Here is a 20,989-nt window from a genome sequence, read left to right as displayed (position 1 = left end):
TCTTATTCGTTTTCGTATCGGTATTCGTTTTCTTTTTCGTATTCATATCCATATTCTAATTTGTATTTGTATCTGTATTCGTACTCCATATTCGTATTCGTAATCGTATTCGTTTTCAGTTTCGTTTTTGGTTTTGTTTTCGTATTTGTATCCGTATTTGTATTCGTATTAGTAATCGTATCCGTATTCGTATCCGTTTTCGGGTTTTTTTTCGTATTTTTTTCGTATTCGTTTTTGTATTCGTATTCGTTTTCATAAACCTGTTCCTATTCGTCTTCGATTTTGGTTTCGTATTCCTATTCCTATTCATATTCGGCTATTCCTAATCCTATTCCTATTCCGATTCCTATTCCTATTCCTATTCCTATTCCTATTCCTATTCCTTTTCCTATTCCTATTTCTATTCGTATTCGTATTCCTATTCTTATTATTCATATTGCTATTATTATTCGTATGCGTATTCGTATTCCTATTCGTATTCGTTTTCGGTTTTGGTTTTGTTCGGTTTTCGGATCGATTTCGGTTTCCTATTCCTATTTGTTTCGGTTTTGTTTTCGGTTTGGTTTTCGTATTCGTTTCCGTATTCGTAATTGTATTCGTAATTGTTTTCGTATTCGTATCTGTATTCTTCTTCCATACTTGTAATCGTATTCCTATTCGTATATGTATTCGTATTCGTTTTCAGTTTCGTTTTCGATTTAGTATTCGTTTGCTATTCGTATTAGTAATCGTATTCGTATTAGTATTCGTATGCATATTCGTATTCATATTCGTATTCGTATTCGTATCCGTATCCGTTTTCATATTCATATTCGTTTTCATTTTCGTATTCGTTTTCCGTATTTGTATTTGTATTTGTATTTTTGTGTTCGTGTTTTCGTTTTCATTTTCGTATTCGTATTTGTATTCATATTCTTATTCGTATTCGTTTTTGTTTTCATTTTCGTTTACGTTTTCGATTTCGATTTCTTTTTCGGTTTTCGGTTCCACTTCTGGTTCAGTTTCGAATACGAATTCCTATTTGTATTCCTATTCGTATTCGATTTCATATTCGTATTCCCGTATCCCATTCGTATTCGATTTCGGTATTAGTTTCATTTTCGGTTTCGTAATCGTATTCCCGTTCCTATTCGTATTCGATTTCGGTATCAGTTTCATTTTCGGTTTCGTATTCATATTCAGTTTCGTATTCGGTTTCGATTTCGGTTTCGTATCCCTATTCCTATTCCTATTCGTATTCGTATTCGTATTTGTATTTGTATTCGTTTTCGTTTTCGATTTCGTTCCCGGTTCGATTTTTGGATCAGTTTCGTATTCGATTTCGTATTCGTATTCCTATTCGTATTCGTTTTCGATTTCGTTTTCCTCTTCGTATTTGTATTCGTATTCGTATCCATATCCGTATTGGTTTTCGTATTCGTAATCGTATTCGTATTCGTTTTCGTAATCGTATTCCTAATCATATTCGTATTTGTTTTTGTTTTCTTTTTCGTATACATATCCGTATTCGAATTCATATTCGTATCCGTATTTGTATTCCAGATTCATATTCCTATTCCTATTCGTATATATATTCGTCTTCGTATTCGTATTAATTTTCAGTTTCGGTTTAGTTTTCGTATTCGTTTTTGTATCCGTATTTGTATTTGTATTAGTAATCGTATTCGTATTCGTATTTAAATTCGTATTCGGTTCTGTTTTCGTATTCATTTCGTATTCGTTTTCGTATTCGTATTTGTATTCATTTTCGTATTCCTGTTCCTGTTCGTATTCGATTTCGATTTCGGTTTCGTATGCCTATTCCTATTTGTATGCGTATTCGTATTCGTATTCGTATTCTTGTTCGTATTCGTATTCATATTCGTATTTCTATTTGTATTCGTTTTGGTTCAGTTTCCAGATCGATTTTGCATTCGGCTTCATATTCGTATTCCTATTCGGTATCGGTTTGGTTTTTTGGATTTCAGTTTGGTTCTTTATTTCGTATTCATATTCGTATCCGTATCCGTATTCGTAATCGTATTTGTTTTCCTATTCATAACCATATTCGAATTCGTATCAGTATTTGTATTCCATATTCGTATTCGTTTTTAATTTCGATTTCGTATTCGTATCCGTATTTGTATTGGTATTAGTAATCGTATTTGTATTCATATTCGTATTAGTGTTCGTATTTGTATTCATATTCGTATTAGTTTTCGTATTTGTATTCGTATCCATATTCGTATCCGTTTTCGTGTTTATTTTCGTATTCATATTCGTGTTTGTATTCGTATTTGTATTTTCATGTTCGTATTTTCGTTTTCATTTACGTTTTAGGTTTCGGGTTCGTTTTCCGTTTCGAGTTCGGTTTCCATTTCCGGTTCGATTCGTATTCGAATTCCTATTTGTATTCCTATATATTCGTATTCGGTTTCATAATCGTATTCTGTATTCGTATTCATGTTCCTATTCGTATTCGATTTCTGTATCCGTTTCGTTTTCGGTTTTGGTTTCGTTTTCAGTTTCAATTTCGTATCCCTATTCCTATTCCTATTCCTATTCCTATTCCTATTCCTATTCCTATTCCTATTCCTATTCTTATTCCTATTCCTATTCCTATTCGTATTCGTATTCGTATTCGTATTCGCATTCGTATTCGTATTCATATTCGTATTCGTATTCGTATTCCTATCCGTATTCGTACTTCGTATTCGTATTTGTATTCGGTTTCGTAATCGTATTCCTATTCCTATTTCTATTCGTATTAGTATTAGTATTTGTATTTCGTATTCTGTATTCCCTATTCGTATTCGTATTCGTTTTCACTTTTCGTTTTCGTATTCGTTTTTTTTCAGTTTCAGGTTGGGGTTCATTTTCGGTTTCCGTTTCTGGTTCGCTTTTGTATTCCTATTCGTATTGGTATTTGTATTTGGTTTCGTTTTTGGTTTCCTATTCATATTCGTATTCCGTATTGATTGAAGAGGGTGATTGCAAGTTTGCAACTTATTGCCCTGATTGGAACTTTTTCCTTGATTGGACTTGATTGCAACTTATCTGAACTTATCTGAACTTATTGGACCTGAAACTTAATTTTTTAAGTTGAAGAGAACGCACCCTTAGTAGAGTGCACTTAGGACTTGATTGCAACTTATCTATTTAATATTATTATTATTATTATTGCTAATGTTATCGTTATAATAATAATAATGATAATAATAATAATAATTATTATTATTGTTATTATTATTATTATTATTATTATTATTATTATTATTATTATTATTATTATTATTATTATTATTATTATTATTATATTATTATTATTATTATTATATTATTATTATTATTATTTATTATTATTATTATTATTATATTCGTATTCGTATTTTCGTGTTCGTGTTCGTGTTTCCGTATTCGATTTCGGGTTCGGGTTGTAATTTCTCTCAACATATCCTTGAAATCATGTCGTCAAAAACAAACAATGGAAATGCTTCACAAATTTGAACGTTCACTTATCATTCGAAACATAGATTTCTTTGATTTAGCAAAAAAAAAATGTTGGCTTTTGGATGGTCATTGTGAAGATCTAGTTCGTGAAGCTTGGGAAAAAACTGTTGGGTCCCCCATTACGTGTTGAATGGAGTCCATGGCCCAGACTTCGTTGACTTGGAGTGCTGAAACTTTTAAGAAGCTCGGGAAGCAAATTAAGAATGTAGAAAAGAAATTATTGTCGGCCCAACAACAACTCGTTTCAGATGTGAATTGCAAAATTGTGTGGAGCTTGAGAAAAAACTTGATGATTTCATGCGAAATATGAAGCATACTGGTGTTTGAGATCTAGAGTGGCGGAGGTGAAGGATAATTTTCATCATAAAGCCTCTCAACGTCTGAAACGAAACTATGTCAAGGGCTTATTTGATGGTCAGGGGGCTTGGTGTGATGATGTAGATAATATTGAAAATAATTTTACATCATATTTCAATTCGATATTCACTTCTTTGAATCCTTGTGATTCAAATTTTTGTGATGTGTTGAAGTTTATTGATCCTGTAGTGTCCAATGCTTGTAATCTACAGCTTATGAGGCCTTTTACAAAAGATGAGATCTTTGCAGCCTTCCAGCAAATGCATCCATGCAAAGCTCCTGGCCCCGATGGTATGCATGCTATATTTTACTAGCAATTCTGGCATATTATTGACGATTATGTAACATTATTTGTTACTAATATTTTACATGGCTCCTCTTCTCCTAGTTGTGTTAATAATACTAACATTGTCTTGATCCCCAAAGTGTAAAATCCCACGAAGGCTGCAGATTTTAGGCCTATTGCTCTGTGTAACGTTCTTTATAAGCTGGTCTTTAAAGATATTGTGATTCAAATGAAAGAATTTCTTCCCCACATGATTTTTGAACAACAAAGTGCTTTTGTTCCTGGATGACGACTCATCACTGATAATGCTCTTATTGCTATGGAAGTCTTCCATTCTATGAAGAACATGAGTCTTAGTCAGAGAGGTACTATTACTATGAAGTTGGATATGAGTAAAGCCTATGACAGGGTAGAATGGGGATTTCTCAGGAAGCTTTTGCTTACTATGGGATTTGATGGGAGATGGATGAATCTGATCATGAATTGTGTTTCTTCGGTCACGTATTCCTTCATTATTAATGGATGTGTCTGTGGTTCTATTGTTCCTGCTCTGGCTTTCGCCAGGCCGACCCTCTTTCTCCTTGTCTTTTTATTATGATTGCTGATGCTTTCTAAAAAATGCTTCATAGAAAAGTTTAGGAAAAGCAGATTCATGGAACTAAAGCCAGTCGCAGTGATCCGGTAATCTCTCATCTTTTCTTCGCTGATGACAATTTACTCTTTCACTAGAGCTACCCGACAGGAATGCACTGTTATTGTTGATATTCTCAACCATTATGAGTTAGCATCTGGGCAGAAAATTAATTATGAAAAGTCGGAAATCTTTTTCAGTAGAGTTAGCATCGCTCAAAGAGAAGAGTTGACAAACATTTTGAACATGCAGCAAGTCGACATGCACGAGAAGTATCTTGGTATCCCCTCTATCTCTGGTAGGTCAAAGAAAGCTATTTTTGACTAACTAATAGATAGAATTCGGAAGAAACTCCAAGGCTGGAAAGAGAAGTTGTTATCTGGAGCTGGGAAAGAAATTTTGCCAAAGTATGTTATCCGGGCCATTCCTACTTATCTCATGGGGTTTACAAAATTCTTTGTATGATTATCCAGAAGATTTAGTCAGCTATGACACGTTTTTGGTGGGGCAACTCAATTTCTCAAAGAAAGGTTCATTGGAAGAGTTGGGATTCTATGTGTTCCTTGAAATGTTTGGGAGGTATGGGTTTTAAAGATCTCAAAGTTTTCAATGATGCTTTATTAGGAAGGCAGGCCTGGAGATTAATTCGTGAACCTGGCTCACTTTTTGGTAGAGTGATGAAAGCTAAATAATTTTCAAATTGTGATTTCTTAGATGCCCCTCTTGGTTATTCAAGTAGTTATTCATGGAGCAGTATTTGGAGTTCAAAAGCTCTTGTTAAAGAGGGAGTGCTGTGGAGAGTTGGAAATGGGACAAAAATCAAGTTGTGGGATGATCCATGGGTAGTTGATGAAAATGGTCGTTTTCTTACGAGTGAGAAAAATCCTAACTTATTTGTGGTGAGTGATTTGATCGATATAGTGATCTGAGTATGGAGTGGAGGACTGATGCTCTTGATTCTTTCTTTGATGAGCGGGATACTAGGTGTATTCTCGGTACACCTCTTAGTTCGATTCCGATGAAAGATGAACTTACATGGGCCTTTACAAAGGATGCTAATTACTCGGTGAAGACGGCCTACATGATCGGAAAAGGTGGAAATCTTGATAATTTTCACCAATCTTGGGTGGATATTTGGTGTATAATGGAGGTTAGCCCAAAGGTTCTTCACTTTCTTTGACGACTTTGCACCAATTCTCTTTTTGTTCGTAGTCTGCTTTAATACCGTCACATGACGAATGATGATTGTTGTCCCTGGGGATGTGGTATGACAGAAACGCAGAACCATGCTATTTTTTATTGTCCTATTCTTGCGGATATTTGGACTAACAGTGGGTGTGAGATGTTGCTCGATATTGCCCCTGCAGCTTCTATGTGTATATATTATAGCTACGTGGTGTGGCCTTGATAACAAAATGAAGATTAAAGGAGCTTACTTGGCATGGGTTTTGTGGGGAGAGAAATATAGCTTGATTTTCAAGAACAAAATTACCCCTCATGTTGTTCAATTAGCTCGGGTCTCACGGTTGGTGGAAGAAAATGCAAAGTATGCTGGACACATTTAAAACGTGAGCATGAATGCTCCATGCAACAGTCCACATCATTGGTTTCCTCCCCCTGCAGGTACCACGAAAATTAATGTGGATGCATGTCTTGTTGTCGAAGGATGGGTGGGTCTAAGATGGTGCACATTTATCCTGGTGCACAAAAAACGAACTCATACATACTATCTCCATCCTTAAATAGTTTGTTTGACATTCATGATATCCAATTCCATGTTTGATTATTAATGTCTTTAATTAAAGTGTAGTCCTATTCGAGAATATACGAATAGCTGTTAACTGTTAATTAGTGATTGTATTATAATTAGTTTTTGTCCCGGGCCATACGTCCTAGATTATTTAATGAGGTATGTTTGAAATCTTCATAAATAGAAATATATGTCTTGAAATGATTTTTCCCCCATAAAGACCAACATGAACATTATAGTGTAGTTGGTTAGTGCATATTAGCATATCAAATGAGAGGTCATGTGTTCGAGTCTTCAAACATACATTTTTATGGTTTAATGTCTCATTTGATTGTGTGGAGGAAGGGAGAGTAGATGTGATAACATGACATTTGTTTGTCTTGAGATTTCCATGTTTCCAGTCCTCTCTCACAAAAAGCTTCTCCCACTAGCCCTTTCTAATTAGAGATTTGGGTTCAAAAAACTCTTTGAGTTTCCTATTTACCAAACACCAATATTAGAGGGATTTGACTAGTTAATCCTTTAAAAAGAGTCAAAATCTCTACTTTATGCCCAATCTCCTATTTACAAAACAAGGCCAATGCAACAATTAGAGGTATCCCATTTTGATGAATATGAGATGAATAGCAACTAATAACAATTAGTTTATGTTATTTTGATAATTACATTAGTAGTTACAATAAAAAAACAAATATAGGAAAATTTGTCAAAAACTATCTTATTAAGACTCGTGTTTGCGAAAAACTTCTTAATCAAAATAAAAAGTTGTAAGAAACTACATTCTAAAGGAAAAATATTGTAAAAAGCTACTTTTAGCCAGTTTTCGACCCTTGACCACTTTTTTCTGGCTCTAAGTCGCTAACCTTTTCTTTTACCTTTATTTTAAACTTAACCATTATTATTAAAATTTGCTAAATTACCGCATCTTTATACCTAATTTAATTTTTCAAAGGGAAATGGATATTTTGGGTGAAATAGGAGGGAAACTGAAGGGGGAAAAGCAAAAAAAGAAAGAAAAGAAAGGTCATCATCGAAAATGGTGGTCAATGTCCAAAATCTAGACAAATATAACTTTCTGCAATATTTCACTTTTTTTTTATCATAAGATAGTTTCAAAAAAAATTATGTTTGCATATATAGTTTATGACAAAATTTTCAAATATACAAATTTGACCAAAACAATTAATCATGATTTTTACTTGAGGACAAACAGATTATATTTCTGTCATCATTATATGTATTAAAAAGAAGTTGAGTTGAGAAAGAAAAAGGGTTTTGCGACCTTCGCATGTCCGGTTGAAAAATATTCTACACTTTGACTAGAATGCGACATGCATTACTAAGGCTATGTTCAATTCACCTTATTTTTGCTTATTTCAGATCTAATCAGATCAGATTTAATCAGATCAGATCAGTTCAGATCATGCTTATATTTAAAAATCATTATATCTTTCATTACATATTAGTAAAAATTATAATAATTGAATATTAATAATGTACTCATTGAGACGAATCAAACAAGACCCCACATGACTATATTTTTTCTTATATATTGAGAAAAATCTAAAAGATAAGATCTTGTAATCAGAAAAAAAAAATTCAGATCAGATCAGATCAGATCAGAAGAAATAAGTTCAGATCAGATCAGATAAGTTCAGATCAGAAAATTTCAGGTGAACTAAACATAGCCTAAGTTTGTAGGTTTGACGTATAGTACTTCTAGCAATTTAGCTAGGGTCAGGAAAATGATCAAGAGCACCACTACATGATTCATGAACACTTCACATTTATTTGCTCAACATTCTATAAGAAGTTGGTGCTGACGAAATAACATGCTTATGAATTTATGATTTGATAAAAACGCTTTGGTGCCTTACATTCATCATAAGGAGCTTCAGTTAAAAGCGTCCGCGATGATTCTAATATGGTTTCAATTTGTAACAACTAAATCTACAAGTTTTGCACTATAGTTGTTACATAGAGGATGAATTACGAAGGGATAAGTGGTACGTTAGTGGAGTACTATTTCAAATTTTAGGGTATTGTCCAAGGTTAAAATTCTCATCCCAACAATATGTTGGGACATTTACTTATGGGGGCAATGAACCTTTAGACTTGTTAGGCTATTTAGTCTTGTACCCAGCCTTTGAGTTGATGTGCTCTGAAACTAGTAGCTTAGTAGGGATTGATATTCGGACTAATTATCTTTTCTAACTAAAAAAGCTAGCTAGTTTTTTTTTTTTTTTATGTTCTTTACCTATCTAAATGTCTTGATCCAATACGATCATTCATGCCGAATTATACATACAAATTACACAAAATGATAATTAATGGAAATAAAACTAATGATGAATTTCACTATAGATACTTTTACAATTAGGCATGGTCCGCTTCAAAAAAAAAATTGGAATAATTGCATTCATATGTCCTAGAGCTCCGTGATTACTGATGATTGTCTATAGTGTAAGAGCAAAAGGCATATATAAAGGCACACACATTTTCACTAAAGTCCGTCCTAAGCCTGTAAGCCATTCATAAGATCAGAAGGACCATCCATATATCCTCATAATTTCATGAAATGCAGCTTTTAGGGGCCTGTAAATGTAATGTACTACACATAATATATTCTCTGCTCTTTTTATTCATATTGCAGAAGACTGTTTGATGAATAGCTACAAATGTTGTATGAATGATCAATCTTCATCAGTGGGGACTGATTTGGGACTGAGGTCCATATCACAAGCATGGTCCCCCTCTTAATACTACTATAAACGATTACAACTTTAGTATATATGCATAATGCATGGAACCTTACTATTATTATTTGACCTGATCGATCAACTTTTTTTTTTTTGGATTTTGTTTTTCTTTTTAGTTTTTTAAATGCAGGGACCAGTTTCACTTTGAATGTCTTTAGTTAAACAGTAATGAGTGGCAGGGGAAGAAAGTTGACAAATACTTCTATATGAGTGTATCAACTAGACAGCTACAGTGCACTACTACAAATATGGGCAAAAGTATCACCTTTGAGAGACCTCTTTAATGACATGGGTGATTATTTAGCCAAAAAAACCTAATTTGTTCTATAGGTGGTCTGTTATGACATGATAAATGAGACCTCTCCTTTAAAAAGGTGGTCTTTTTGAACCTTGTAAAAAATTTAATATTAAAGAAACCACTTATTCCTATTAAGTGGTCATTTTGATTTTATTTTTTTAATTTTTTTTTTCATATATTCCTGTACGTAATTTCAGGTATATAATAACTAATATTACTAATTACTAATAATAAAAAAAAAAAATCAACACACCCACATCTATATCCACTAAAAGTTAGTTACCTCTTATATCTCTATTTTAAAAAAGTAAAACCCTAAATATACTATTCTTTAATTACTTAACTTACCTTTAATTTACTTACTCCATCATTTTAATTTGCATTGAAAGCCAGTAAAAAAAAAAAGCCAAAAGCGTGCGTCATCTTCCTCAGCAAACACGCACTACCGATAGAACAGTACTGCACCACCCGCCTGAAAATTGCGCCAAAATTCAATCGCCGGAAACCGTCGCGTAACCTTGCCGGCCAATTCGTCTGCCAGTGGAGTCGGGTTTGTCGTCCAATTACGTCTTCGCCGGTCTCTTGATTTCGTCTGCCAGGGGAGTCTTGTTCGATTACCACCACCACGCCCCAGCGACGCCACCACGCCATAGCGACGTAATTCGTCCGCCAGTATCCAGGTATTAAACTAGTTGAACCCAATTCATCTCGCCCTCCAATTTGTTTTGTTAGGGTAATTGAAATATATATGTTTTGATCGAAATTCTTGTTTAATTTGTTTATAGATTTTCATTATAAATTAAATTGTATCCTGAATTAAAAATATTTACATATACAACATGAAAAGATTCCAAGAGCTGTGATGATAATTACTCTGCTATCGATTAACACATCTAATTTGTTTTAAGAAAATAACTAAGTAACCACTCAACAACTCATCTCTTAGAAGTTAAAGTTATGTTCTATCATCCATGATAAGTGTTTGAACTAATATGGAAAAAATATAGTAAAGTTTTAGAGAGTAATGCGAGTATCTCAAGGCATGAACCCTGTCTACTCTTCGCCGTTTCAATAAAACAATTACGAGTTGTGGTAGGGAGACTGCTGTGAGAGCTTATAACATTAACAGGAAGAGCACCAGATTTACAAAGGCGGCAGTGATACATTGGTAATTTCACTATTATTACAATAAGTTCACATCAGTAATAATAATCCTATGATTTGTAAAGATACATTGGTCAAGTACTGGAGTCCCTTGAACAACCAGTCACAACTCCTAGGTCACCTTGCAGTCTCCTTTCTGTCTTTAGGAATTCACGAAGGAGTATTGATAAGTATACAGAATAACCAAACTGAGAAGAGGATATCTTGTTTAAAGTTTAGGTTATTATTATATTGAACTGTGTTTTATATTGCTTTCTAGCACGTGTTTTTTTTTGGATGAGAAAGACTAAAGATATGGATTGTTGAGTGCAACTTCTTATTTCGTAATCATGTAAATACATGTTTATCTGCACATGTGATATGTAGAAATGGATCGTAGTTGGATTACCACGACAAAACCCGGTGACCCGATGTATATTGCTGGAGTGAAGGAATTTATAAATTTTGCTGTGAAGAATGGTGGAGGAAATGATAGATTTCCTTGTCCTTGTTTTATGTGCCATAATTTGTTGCATAAGAGAGTTGATGAGATACTAAATCATTTGAGTAAATGGGCCTTTGATAGAACATACCCGTTGGATTTTTCATGGTGAAGCTAAGGAAAAAACTCTATTTATGGATGATGTTAGTGAAGGTTATGATAGTAATGAGGGTGATAGGTTGGAGGACATGATACATGTTGTTGAGGAAAATTTTGATGGTAATCCTGCTATGTTTGAGACCTTGTTAAGTGATTCTGAGAGGCCTTTGTACAACGGTTGCACCAAGTACACAAGATTATCATCTGTACTCAAGTTGTATAACTTGAAAGTAGGTGGTGGTTGGAGTGATGCAAGTTTTACTCTGTTACTTGAAGCGGTGAAAGACATGCTTCCAGAGGATAATGTTCTTCCAGGTTGTACTTATGAGGCAAAAAAGATATTATCTACTATGGGATTGCGCTACGAGAAGATCCATGCTTGCCCTAATGATTGCATTCTATATCGTAATGAGTATGAATCATTAGACGATTGTCCCGTGTGCAATACATCACGATATAAGAAAAAGGTAGGAATACCGGCTAAGGTTTTATGGTATTTCCCAATAATACCAAGGTTTCGACGTATGTTTTCAAATCCAGGGGATGCAGAGAAGTTAACATGGCATCATAATGGTCGTACGAAGGATGGGTTAATGAGACACCCAGCTGATTCCCCGCAGTGGAGGTTTATTGATGAAACGTTTCCTGATTTTAAGAAAGATGAACGTAACCTACGCCTTGCACTATCTACAGATGGTATGAACCCATTCGGCTCCCTTAGTAGCACATATAGTACTTGGCCAGTTATTTTGGTTACTTATAACTTGTCTCCTTCCTTGTGCATGAAAAAAAAGTACATGATGTTATCATTGCTAATTTCTGGACCAAAACAGCCTGGAAATGACATTGACATTTACTTGCAACCTCTTATTGATGATTTGAAGATTCTGTGGGAGAGAGGTGTTGAGGTTTTTGATGCACATCGCCAGGAAAAGTTCAATTTGAGGGCAATGTTATTCTGCACTATTCAAGATTATCCAGCATATGGAAATCTTTCGGGGTATACCGTGAAAGGGAAGGCACCTTGTCCCCTATGCGAGGATGGTTTCAAGGGAATACGACTAAAAGCATCAAAAAAGAATGTTTTTTTTGGACATCGTCCATTTTTGCCATTTGATCATATTTATCGATGGAGAAAGAAGGCATTTGATGGGAAACAAATGTTTGAAAGACGTCCAAAGGTGTCAACGAGTGAAGATGTGTTTGCAAAGATAAAAGATATGCAGATCACATTTGGGAAAGGAAACAAAAAAGAACTGCCAGCACAGGGCTATAAGAAGTGTTCTAATTTGTGGAGCTTGCCTTATTGGAGACTCTTGTTTGTTAGACATTCTTTAGATATAATGCATATCGAAAAGAATGTATGTGATAGTCTTATTGGTACCTTACTGAATATCCCTGGAAAGACAAAGGACGGCCCTAATGCTAGAGATGACTTGAAGGAAATGAATATTAGAACTGAACTTCATCCCATTTTGAAAGGATCTAGAAATTTTTTACCCCCAGCTGCTTATACACTGTCAAGAAAGGAGAAAATTCAGTTTTGTGAGTGTTTGGCTGGAGTGAAAGTGCCTCAGGGTTACTCTTCAAACTTCAGTAGTCTTGTTTCTATGCAAAACTTGAAACTTATGGGCCTAAAATCTCATGATTGCCATGTTTTAATGCAACAATTGTTACCAGTGGCAATTCGTGGTATTCTGCCTAAAAATGTTCGAGTTGTCATAACTAGGTTATGTTCTTTTTTAATGCAATCTACAGCAAAGTCATTGATCCTAAAGACTTGGATGATTTAGAAAGTCAAATTGTTGTGATTTTGTGCCAATTGGAAATGTACTTCCTCCATCATTTTTTGATGTCATGATTCATCTGACCGTAATTTAGTGAGAGAGGTTAGATTTTGTGGGCGGTGTATTTAAGAAATCAATACCCTTTCGAGAGACAAATGAAAACATATAAGGGTTATGTGAAGAATCATAGGCGGCCCGAAGGTTGTATAGCTGAACGAGCCCTATATGAGGATGTTATGGCATTTTGTAGTGAGTACCTAGGAGATGTGAAGATGATAGGGCTTCCCACATCTCGTCATAGTGACAGAATGGACGGAAAGGGCACCATTGGTCATAAACAAGTTGACTTATCTTATGACAAGTGGATTTCGGCACACACCTATGTTCTGCATAATGTGGAAGAAGTTGCACCTTATGTTAAGCAACACATGACTTACTTGAGACAAAAAAATCGAAAGGCCCATGAGAAGTCTCTAGCAAATGAACATAAGAATTCATTCAGTGCTTGGTTCAAGAAACAAGTAATGGAAGAACTCAAAAATTCAAAAAAAGACATTTCTGATCGACTTAAGAGTTTAGCCTATGGACCGAATTTCAATCCTCTTTATACTCTGGATTTGCCATTAATGGTTGTACATTTTACAGAAAGAACCAAGATGAACATAGCACCATGCAGAATAGTGGAGTAACTTTGGAAGCCGAAGCTTTGCATTTTGCTAGTGTTAAAGATAAGCATCCCGTTTATTATAAAATGCGTTATTATGGTGTCATTGAAGAGATATGTGAGCTGCATTATAATGGTTTCTCCGTTCCTCTTTTTGGTTGCAAGTGGGTTGACAACAACACTGGTGTTCTTATTGATGACTTAGGATTTACTGTAGTCAATCTTAACAAAATTGGCCATAAGGAAGATCCTTTCATATTAGCTAGTCAAGCTAAACAAGTGTTTTATGTGACTGATCCATCTGATAAGAGAAATTCTGTAGTTATATCACCACGTTCTCGACATATAATTGATGACTACGAAGGAGATATTGTGATGGAGGACGGGTCTTTCATGAATAAGGTACAATTTGAGACTGATGACAATGGTGAATCTTCGACATATGTACGAAATGACCATGACGAAGGAATGTATGCGGACGAAAACATTGATGAGGGGATCTCGCGGAAGCGTCGTCGTAAAACAAAGTCTTTGACATAAATGAGGTGTGGTTTTGTCAAATATGTTAATAATATAGAAAGTTTGTATGAGACTTTGCATTTCTTAAGGAGTTACTTCTTATGTAATATTAATTTGTTGATTACACTATTGCTTTTACAAATATTCTCTTCATATGTTCATATAATACAGTTGTGCTTTATGTTTAGCACATATAATACAAATATTCTCTTCATATGTTCTCTTAATGTGGGTCTTGTTGTGTTGCTCTTGTGTTTTATAGGTAATGGCCAAAAAAAGAAAGGAACCAAGTCCATCTGAAGACAACTTAGCCTCGGATCCAGAAGATGAAGCATCTGATGCTGAAAAGATTAGACGTGAAAATGAGAGAGGTCGCACTGTACTTGCAAAGGTGGGAAAGGCAATTCAAGATGGAACCAAAATTCCGGTTGAATGGCATCCTACACATAAAGTACCAGTAGGGGAAAATCGCACTCCTCTTTCCACTTACATTGGTGTAATGGTTCGAGAACGTGTAGGCATAAATTACAGGAAGTGGAGTGATGTTCCAAAGGAATTGAAGAATGAGGTGTACGAGTTCATCACGGTAAACAAATTTGAACTTAAACTAATGCTACGAAAAAACTAATTGACTATGAGCTTATGTATATATGCTGTACTAATTATGTAAATATGTAGAAAGGATTTGAAATACCAGATAAACGTAAAGCATGGATCTTAGGGAGGGCCTCTAATCGATGGAGAGCTTTCAAGACTAGAATGAGAAAGGTGTGGCTGTACAAATCACCTGGAAAGTTAAGGCAAACAAGACCATGGAAATATCCTTGGATAACTCAAGATGATTGGGAGAATTTCACAAAATATTGTACTAGTCCCGAGTTTCAGGTAGTATTATACTGTTTTGGCCATTTTTATAAATTAATAATTTTTTGTACTAACAAAGAATGAGCAATGTCATGTGAAGGAGCAAAGTAAAATAAATCAAGAGAAGTCATTGAAAAAGAATACGAGCTATCGAGGCGGACGACGAGGATATATATATTTGAAGAAGAGATTGTAAGTCTTGACGAATTGAATTAGATTAACTAAGAATGATATTTATGACTATTTAATATTGGTTTCTGAAATGCTATGGTATAATTTCAGAAAAAGGAACTTGAGAAGAAAGGGATTCATGTACACAAGTCCCTCGACATTTAGTTTGGCTCAAAGCTCATGCAACTGAAAAGGATGGAGTGATGATGTTTAAGAATCCTACTGATCTGGAAATCGCAGAAGCAATTGTAAGTATTTACATGATTATCACTTGTAGAATTAGTAAAATATCAGTGGAAAAGAGTGCTCTACCTGTGAACTGTCTCTCCTCCTCGCTTATTTTCCCTACATAGTCCTACTGTGATGGCCTGTTGGGTCCTTGCTGTATCAACTATCAAGCACTTAATTCTCTTCACTAAATCCGTTAGTACTGAGTGGGTTTCCCTTTAGTGATTTTACTTTCAGTTCTTTCTGTTCTGTTAGCCTGAGCCTCCGAACCCTATCATTTCCTGTCAAACCTGCTTTCGCTTTCTTTTGCCGAACAAGGAATATTACACGAGGAAAATACTTCTGTAACTCTATTACTCTACTGCTCTAAGCAGAGTTAATGCTGAGGATAGGATGCATGTCTGGAGTACAGATGCCAAATAAAGCTCTCTCTGGTGCTGTTTGTGTGTGGACATATGGAGTAAGAGCAAAATTCAGAAGTCATCTGATTTTGTGTAGTGATTTTTGCGACTTCTGTCTGAAAACAATTGATTTAAGTGCAGCGAGAATGGTGGCTTTGCTTGGCTTTATTGATCCAGCATATATTTGCTGGTTTTAGGGAGGCATGGAACAATGTGCATATTGTTAATTTTTTTTTTCTTTTTGGGGATTTCCTCTGGTGCTTAGGATTTGGATGGAGTTAGTGTGTAGTCCCTTGTTCTCCTATTTGCTGGCTTGCACACGTTCTTGTCCCTTTATTTGCTGCCTAGTTCTTTAGTCTTTGGTACATGTGGACTGTGGTTGTTTGCTTCTGGAGCATCTTTATGATGGCTCGTTTTCTATCAAATGGATCCAATGTTTATTGACTGATCTGAATTAATTTTGGACTTTTCAACATGATTTCCGTCAGTCTAAGTAGTAGTTCAAGTTTTCAGTTCTAAAATTGTTATGAGAGAATGTTTTGAACATCAAATACAGTTTTTCAGAGCTTTTGGGAGATAAATAATTAGACTCCTTAGCATTTTCTACTTTCTTCTCTGCAGAAATGGAGTGTCCAGTAGCATGGTAGCTGCAGACTGTTAGTGATAGAATCTCCCTTGTTTCAGTTGTTTATTAGCAATTTCTGTTTTCTAATCTTTGTCAGTAAGACAGTCAAAGTGGTTTGGATAAATGATGTGCGTGCAGCTGGTCTGGCATTGCGATTCAAAAATTGTGGTAAAACCAGCAGGTTTCGGATGCAGTCATATTCCTGAGAAAGACAATCATAATTGACTAATTGTAAGATTGATGCTCTAGACCACAATTTTCCATGTTGTTATCCTCTTTGTTATGAGATGATTTTTAATGGATTTGTCCCTATCTAAGAAATAGGTTTTCAGACTTTTACACTCCAGTTTTGGCACTCCTCTTTGCTGTTTATAACTACTTCCATCACCATATTATTCAAGAATTCACCTTCATCATTCTTTTGTCAACTCCCATATATGCTCGATTATGTGTTTGAGGGTATTGAGAGCAAGTTATTATTATTAATGTGTGTTGGAGGCTTTGATTTTGTTGCCTTTGCTATTCACTTTAGCTTTCTGTCATTTTCGTGTGAGCAAGCAAAGATAACCTATCAGGCTGGAAAACACTCCAACAGACATTAGTGTTGAAGATTGAAATATAATAAGACATAGATCAGATTTATTAGATAATATGAGTTATTGTGGTATTATGGAGCAGAATCATCAATTGACTAGTAGTAGTGGCGTCATCTGCAGTATCCAGAAAAGTTAAAGGCTCTTTCAATCCTCGTACTTAAATGACCAATTCTTTTAGGCTCCTTAATATTTGTAGTTTGAAGAAGATCACTGTAAGGGTGCCAAGAGTGTAGAACTGTGGTATATATTATGTATGATATTTGCATGAAAAGTTCCTAAAGGTGTATTACCTCACTGTAGGTTTGAGATGAGCGCATCCTTGTACTTTCGACATCAAATGTTTATAAGTTTTTGGAGAGCTGTTAACATTTTTTAATATTGATAATAATAAAAGCGACGCTTAACACATCTATTTTGATCAATTTATTATCTGTGAATTTATTATTTGTGAATTTATTAGCTGTGAATTTATTAGCTTGTAGGTTCTGAGTATTATCGATTGTTGAATTGAAGTTCATGGCTGCAACATGCTATTGGGGTGTAAGTTCCTAATGCTTTGATCACTAAATGATTATTACAATTGATCATAATGCTTGCATAACATTATGCCTGCAGTTCGGGCAGGATTTGCAAATTCGGTCCAAGACTGAAAATGCTGTAAGTTCACTATAAATAAGTAAGAGAAATGTTAATCAAGCAGTTGCAACAAGTGTAGTTATGGGTGATCCTGAAGGACAGAGGCTTTGTGTTCCTAATGCAGTAAGCAAACCTTTGTTTTTGTGAACTAAATTAGATAGAACTGAAGTAGTGGTTTCCGTTCTGTAATATTTTGCTTTAAAGTTTAAATTAGCAGTCCTTTTCTATGAAATGAAAATAAAATAAAGTCCATAAACCATGTCATATATTGCTGTCCTTTGTGAAATTTCATTAAGCTTAAATAAAACTTAGAGTAAGCTTACTGAAAATCTTCTAACAACAGAAATAGAGTAGAGAGACTACAGAGAGAGATGATGTTTATTTTGCAACCCAAAAATCTGTTATTTATTGTTACTTGTGTTGTTTCTTTGTTTGCTGTTAGAAAGCATTGGATGCTAAATCACAAAGAGACGAAGTCATGGCTAATGGTCGGGATGATATACTAGCAAAAGTTATAGAAAAACCTGAACAAGGTGGTCGTGTTAGGGGTGTTGGCTCGGGAATCACTAACAAGGATTATTTCGGGTTCAACAAACCAACGCCTCCCAACCAATTGCAAGCACAAATGGTTCGTATGACAATAGAGATGGAAAACATGAGAAACAACCAAAATCTTATGATGTCTTATATGATGTCATCTGGTGGCCACTTTGGTGGCTCTATTAGTCAGGGGTTAGATGGTGGCCAATTTGGTGGTTCTAATGGCCAAGGGTTAGGTACTGGTGCCCAATTTGAAGGGCTTGGAAATGCCCCCTTTCATAGCTTCACTCGCCTACTTTGTGGAAATGGTGGCGAAGGGTCTAGTGGTGCCGTGTTGAGTGGTTTTAATGGAGGGCTTGGTGGTTCATGTGGCAATTCAAGTCAACATAGTGGCCAAAATGGTGGTTTTGATGGCCATGAGTTTCGTGGTACTAAGTCTTCTAATTTTAGTGGCCTAGACAAGGGGGATGTCCATTTAAATGTTCATTCAGAGCCACTTCATGAGGTGATTAAGCCATACCATGTTGCTTGGCCCGAGCAATCCCATCCTCACCATGATCAACTGCGCGAGAAAAATTTTGATATTGTGCCTCACAAAGACCATGAGCCCAACGTTAATAATGGTATTTTCCCCAAGGTATGTACTAGATGCATTCATTGTTGCTTTATTTTGAATTGTTATGCTGATCTTATAAGTTCCACTCGTAACACTTCGAAAGTATTTGATTAGGGTTGGAGTGAATGCGCTTTGGCAGTTGAAATAAACAAAGAAATCCAAATTGTGGCAAATGGAGAGGTTCAGGAAACAGATCCATCAGAAGTTATACGCGTACATAATGTTCGTTTGACAAATGATCTTCGTCGAGTCAAGGTTCTTCATGACTTAGTGGCGTCTGCACCTTTGCCATGTCCTACGGATGAATTCACTTACGTTTGTCAGGCTAAGCATAGTTTTGTTCCGTGGCCAGTTCACTTGATTTTTCCAAAAGCACAGGTAAATACTATCCCAAACAAATAGATAAACAAGATTCTATTACTGTTTTGATTGTTTTATTTTTCTCTTCTATCTCTCTCAGTAATTCTATATCTCTAACATACTGAGTTCATCTAATGTTTTCCATAAGCAATCAATCATCCAGTATAAATATGTATAGAAACCGTCATCTGCTAAATGCATGTTTCATTGTTTCTATAACATTTTGCACATTCTGTTCTAGATTATACTCTGTGTAGTAGAACCTTTTCATAGATCACCTTGAGACTAAGTCTTAACGTGTTTTTAGTTTTTATTTTTATCTTTTGTCCAACTAATAGACTTCGTGTCAGATAAACGAATTTGTTCAAGTATAGAGAGTCCCATAAGATATACTCAAAGAGACAGAGAATAGGTGGCAGTTGGATAATTTTACTCAGAACCAGGTTTTGCAACATTGTTGAAGATCTTAACAGCAGCACCTTTCGCTTCCCATATATCCTTGATCTCGTTGTTTTGCTCACCCATTTCAGCATCTTCACCAAATTCAAGATTGTCGAAAATAGTAGACAGCTTTGTTCTCCTTATGACATTAACCAATCTTTTCATGGTCCATGCACAGACTTCCTCCTGCTTTATTTGCTGAAGTTTCTCCATGTTAACTACCTCTTCTTTTATCCCTTCATCTTTTGTCCTTCGCTTCAAACTCAACTGACTCTTTTGCGATTTGGCTACACTTTTTACCGTCTCCATTACTGGAGACCTGGAAAGAGCTTGAAGTACATACTGATGAATCCTGAAGGGAGGAAATGCCACAGATACACAACTCTTTAGGATCTCAAAACAAACCTGTAAGTTTCGACATTGAAGAGCATCTTAATCAAATCTTTTAAGGCAGGGGCTAGTGTGCTATTCTTATCGTCTATATTTTTCTCTGGGGCCTGCTTACTCACCCCATAATCCTGAGACAAGACAAGCAAAAAGACACTATAAGAAATTGTTGCAGAGGAAAACTATAGTTTTAAGAAAATTATTAAGAGGGAAGGCATAATAGTAGTACAATGTCCAATGGAAAAAATCGGCCAGGATGCTTCTGGAAATTCTGTTTGTGGACCCAAGCTTCCCAAGGATTCCCAGTTTTCTCCAGAAATAGACGTTTGAATTCTTGAATAGCATCTGATTTTGACATCTCCTCAATTTTGTTACCTCCAATTTTGTCATTGCCAACTCGACCCCACTTCCGGAAAACATAGCACTCTGAACTCTTATCATCTTGTATGATTTGAAGTATATAATAACTTTTCAATGCACAAAAACAAAAGAAAAAAAACGTCAGATTCGGTGCAGAAATCTAAGAGAAACTGTAGCCACAGGCAAAAGCAGCCTGAAGACAAGACCAAGGAAAAAAAAATGAAGCAGCACATAATATCTGTGTTGCTCAGACTCAAATGCTCAATTTGAACAGGGACACATATCCAAGTGTCGGGATTGGCTATATTATGAATAACTTCCATAATTTTGGCCCAAATTGTAACTGTGAAGGGCGATTGACCCACTCTTAACAGCAGTAGCTTATAATATATTGATTTCAGAAGAACAAGATCTCTCCCAATTACACTAGGTAACTACTCAATTTCTAAATTTAGTGTTACTGCTTGTATTTCTATTAAT

General features: G+C 35.3%; 1 protein-coding gene across 1 annotated transcript; it reads left to right on the top strand.

Moving 5' to 3' along the window:
- Positions 1-11,349: 11,349 nt before the first annotated feature.
- Positions 11,350-13,107, top strand: LOC130590530 (uncharacterized). Its single transcript, XM_057393012.1, has one exon. It carries the CDS (start codon positions 11,350-11,352, stop codon positions 13,105-13,107), a length of 1,758 nt encoding a protein of 585 aa, XP_057248995.1.
- The last annotated feature ends 7,882 nt before the right edge of the window (positions 13,108-20,989 follow it).

Source organism: Beta vulgaris, chromosome 2 (genome assembly GCF_026745355.1).
Source record: "Beta vulgaris subsp. vulgaris cultivar EL10 chromosome 2, EL10.2, whole genome shotgun sequence".
Taxonomy (NCBI): domain Eukaryota; kingdom Viridiplantae; phylum Streptophyta; class Magnoliopsida; order Caryophyllales; family Amaranthaceae; genus Beta; species Beta vulgaris.
This window is presented reverse-complemented; position numbering and strand designations above follow the sequence as displayed.

What these genes read in the sequence shown, in the direction of transcription:
- LOC130590530 (XM_057393012.1), top strand. Translation starts at nt 11,350, where the DNA reads ATGGATGATGTTAGTGAAGGTTATGATAGTAATGAGGGTGATAGGTTG.